Source organism: Wasmannia auropunctata, unplaced genomic scaffold (genome assembly GCF_000956235.1).
Source record: "Wasmannia auropunctata unplaced genomic scaffold, wasmannia.A_1.0 LD335569.1, whole genome shotgun sequence".
In the NCBI taxonomy this organism is placed as follows: domain Eukaryota; kingdom Metazoa; phylum Arthropoda; class Insecta; order Hymenoptera; family Formicidae; genus Wasmannia; species Wasmannia auropunctata.
In genome coordinates, this window is record NW_012027321.1 from 34,169 (window position 1) to 36,592 (window position 2,424).

General features: G+C 24.6%; 1 protein-coding gene across 1 annotated transcript; it reads right to left on the reverse strand.

The window, feature by feature from the left end:
• Positions 1–1,682: 1,682 nt before the first annotated feature.
• On the reverse strand, positions 1,683–2,423 carry LOC105456710 (cytochrome P450 9e2-like; the record flags this gene model as incomplete). The annotated part of the gene is made up of 1 exon (XM_011700948.1): positions 1,683–2,423. A coding segment is annotated over one exon (516 nt), but the record flags the coding sequence as incomplete, so codon positions are not given.
• Between the last annotated feature and the right edge of the window lies 1 nt (position 2,424).

A 2,424-nucleotide genomic window follows, 5' to 3' on the forward strand; every position in this document is an offset into this window, starting at 1 on the left:
AATTATTACACAAGATTATTGACATATAAAATTTATTATGTGTGATTTGAGTTGATAGGTTAAAGACTAACTGAATCTTAGAACATATATGTTCTAAGCTGAAGATGTATAAATCTCACTTTAACTATATCACAGTTAAATATATTTGAGTATAGACTAACGAAATATTTATTTTAAATATTATAAAATTATTTAAACATAATAAAATAAAATTAAATAAGAATATTAAAAATTTTTTTTAACAACACATTAATAATATTTCTTATCTTATATTTTATTAATTAATGTATTTAATCTACTTTTATCAATTTATAATATTATATTATATTATATTTAGACATAACATTGCTTTTTGTATTTAATTGCAGATATAAGCAAATTCCCTTAGCTACAGAATTGTAAATTCCTTATTTGTACTTTCAAGAGTTTATTTGTTTGCAAAGAATAACTTTATCTAGTTAAATAAAAATAAATTTCCATAGATAAAACAACAATTTCATTGCTGCTTTAATCTATTACATTTATTGTACATAATATTAAGCATAGAAAGTTTATTTTGCTTCTTACAAAGAGATAACATTAGTATGAATAATATGGCAATAGTATAAAGAAAAAATGGAACAAATTTTCCGTTTAACCTAGTATTTTATTGTTTTAGAGAATACGAATAATTTAACAGTATTACACATATAGTAATTACACTACTGTACATATACTAATATAACTAATTTTTGTCTCAACTCTTTCTCTCTTTTTCTTTTTATCTCTGTCTCAAGTATTGATATATTTTGTATTGTTGTTATTTAAAGAAATAAAATATATTTGAGGTATTTAATTTCTTACTTAGGTATTTAATTATATTATTTTAACACATATTACATGAAGAAGATAGAAGCGTATAATATATGTATAACTAGAAAAATGTGTGTATTATGTAACTTTTCATATGTCTTGGGATAACGTGATTAAAGAATGATGCTCACATCAATAAACTTTAGCTTATCACAAATAATTTTTAGTTATGCAATCTTTTTCCAAGTATTATACTTTATTATATAATTGTACAAGATATCGTTTTGTACTCAAACAAGACATTGAAGACAATTAACTTTATTAATTTATTATTTATTATATTTATTTATTTTACATATAGTTTTAATAATTCGAAACATATAATAAAATAATAAGAAAAGCATTTATTAAAAAAAGAATAAATTTATTTTCTTATAAAATTTTTATTTCTTTGATTTTTCATGCTTTTTTTAAATAGATTGTCGAAATAATACCACATTATTTTATTAATACAACGATTTAAAATATTATTTTAGATTATAATAAAAAAATCATCATTTCTTTAAAACATTTTGAGCAAACTTTTTATAAAGCTATTATTTTTATATTTATTGTAAGTAAAAATTAGACTTAACTTAAAAAGATTGCACTTTTTTCAAATATTTTATATACAAGCCATTTGACGTGACATATTAAATTGAATAATAAGCCGTTTACAATTTAAATATGTTGATCCACTCAGTTTAAAAAATTAATTAGATTAAAACTTTCAATATTAATTTATGTTTTGTAAAAAATAAACTGTAGAAGGCTAATATTAAATAATGCAAAAAAATTAATATCAATTATTATTAAAAAAAACTCATCTGATTTATATGTAAATGAAAACAATAAGAAAAATATCTTTATTAGTACTACAATTATTATCTCTTATCAAAACATTTTTAACATTTGATAAACTTTTATTATAACAATACGTATTAAAAGAAAACCTTCTCTAAAACTTTTACTTGTAATTTCTTATACGTTATTTAATTGAGAAAAAGGGTGGATTCTCGTTACAATTTCAAAAGTCGAATTATATAAGTTTATGTTTAAAATTTAAATATGCCATATCATTCAACTCCGTGTCCGTTCGATAAGCATTGTGTAACAGAGGCCTTCGATTTCCTCGCTCGCAACTTGAACCAAAAACCTCCGTCTGGCCGCATGGGAAATGCTTTCTTCAATACTAGCGGAATTCTAGTTTTAACGTCAGGTTCGACATCGCAGCGCCAAAGTAGATAAAACAGCATAATTTTTGCTTCCATTAGGGCGAACCTATTACCTATGCAGATTCTGGGCCCGATACCAAATGGCATATAGACTGAGCTGTCTACATTGCCGTTAAAAAATCTGTCTGGATCGAACTTCTCTGGATGTGGATAATACTTTGCATCACGATGCAGAGAAAAATGCGGGAACCATATGCTATCCCCAGGCTTTATCGTGATCGGTTCGCCATCCGGAGTCGCTGGTGGTAATTTAGTCTCTTTAATGCATTTTCTGTCCAGGAAAACTGCTATTGGATACATTCTGAGAGATTCGTTTACCACGGCGTTCAAATATTTCATGCCATTGATGGCCTCGTAG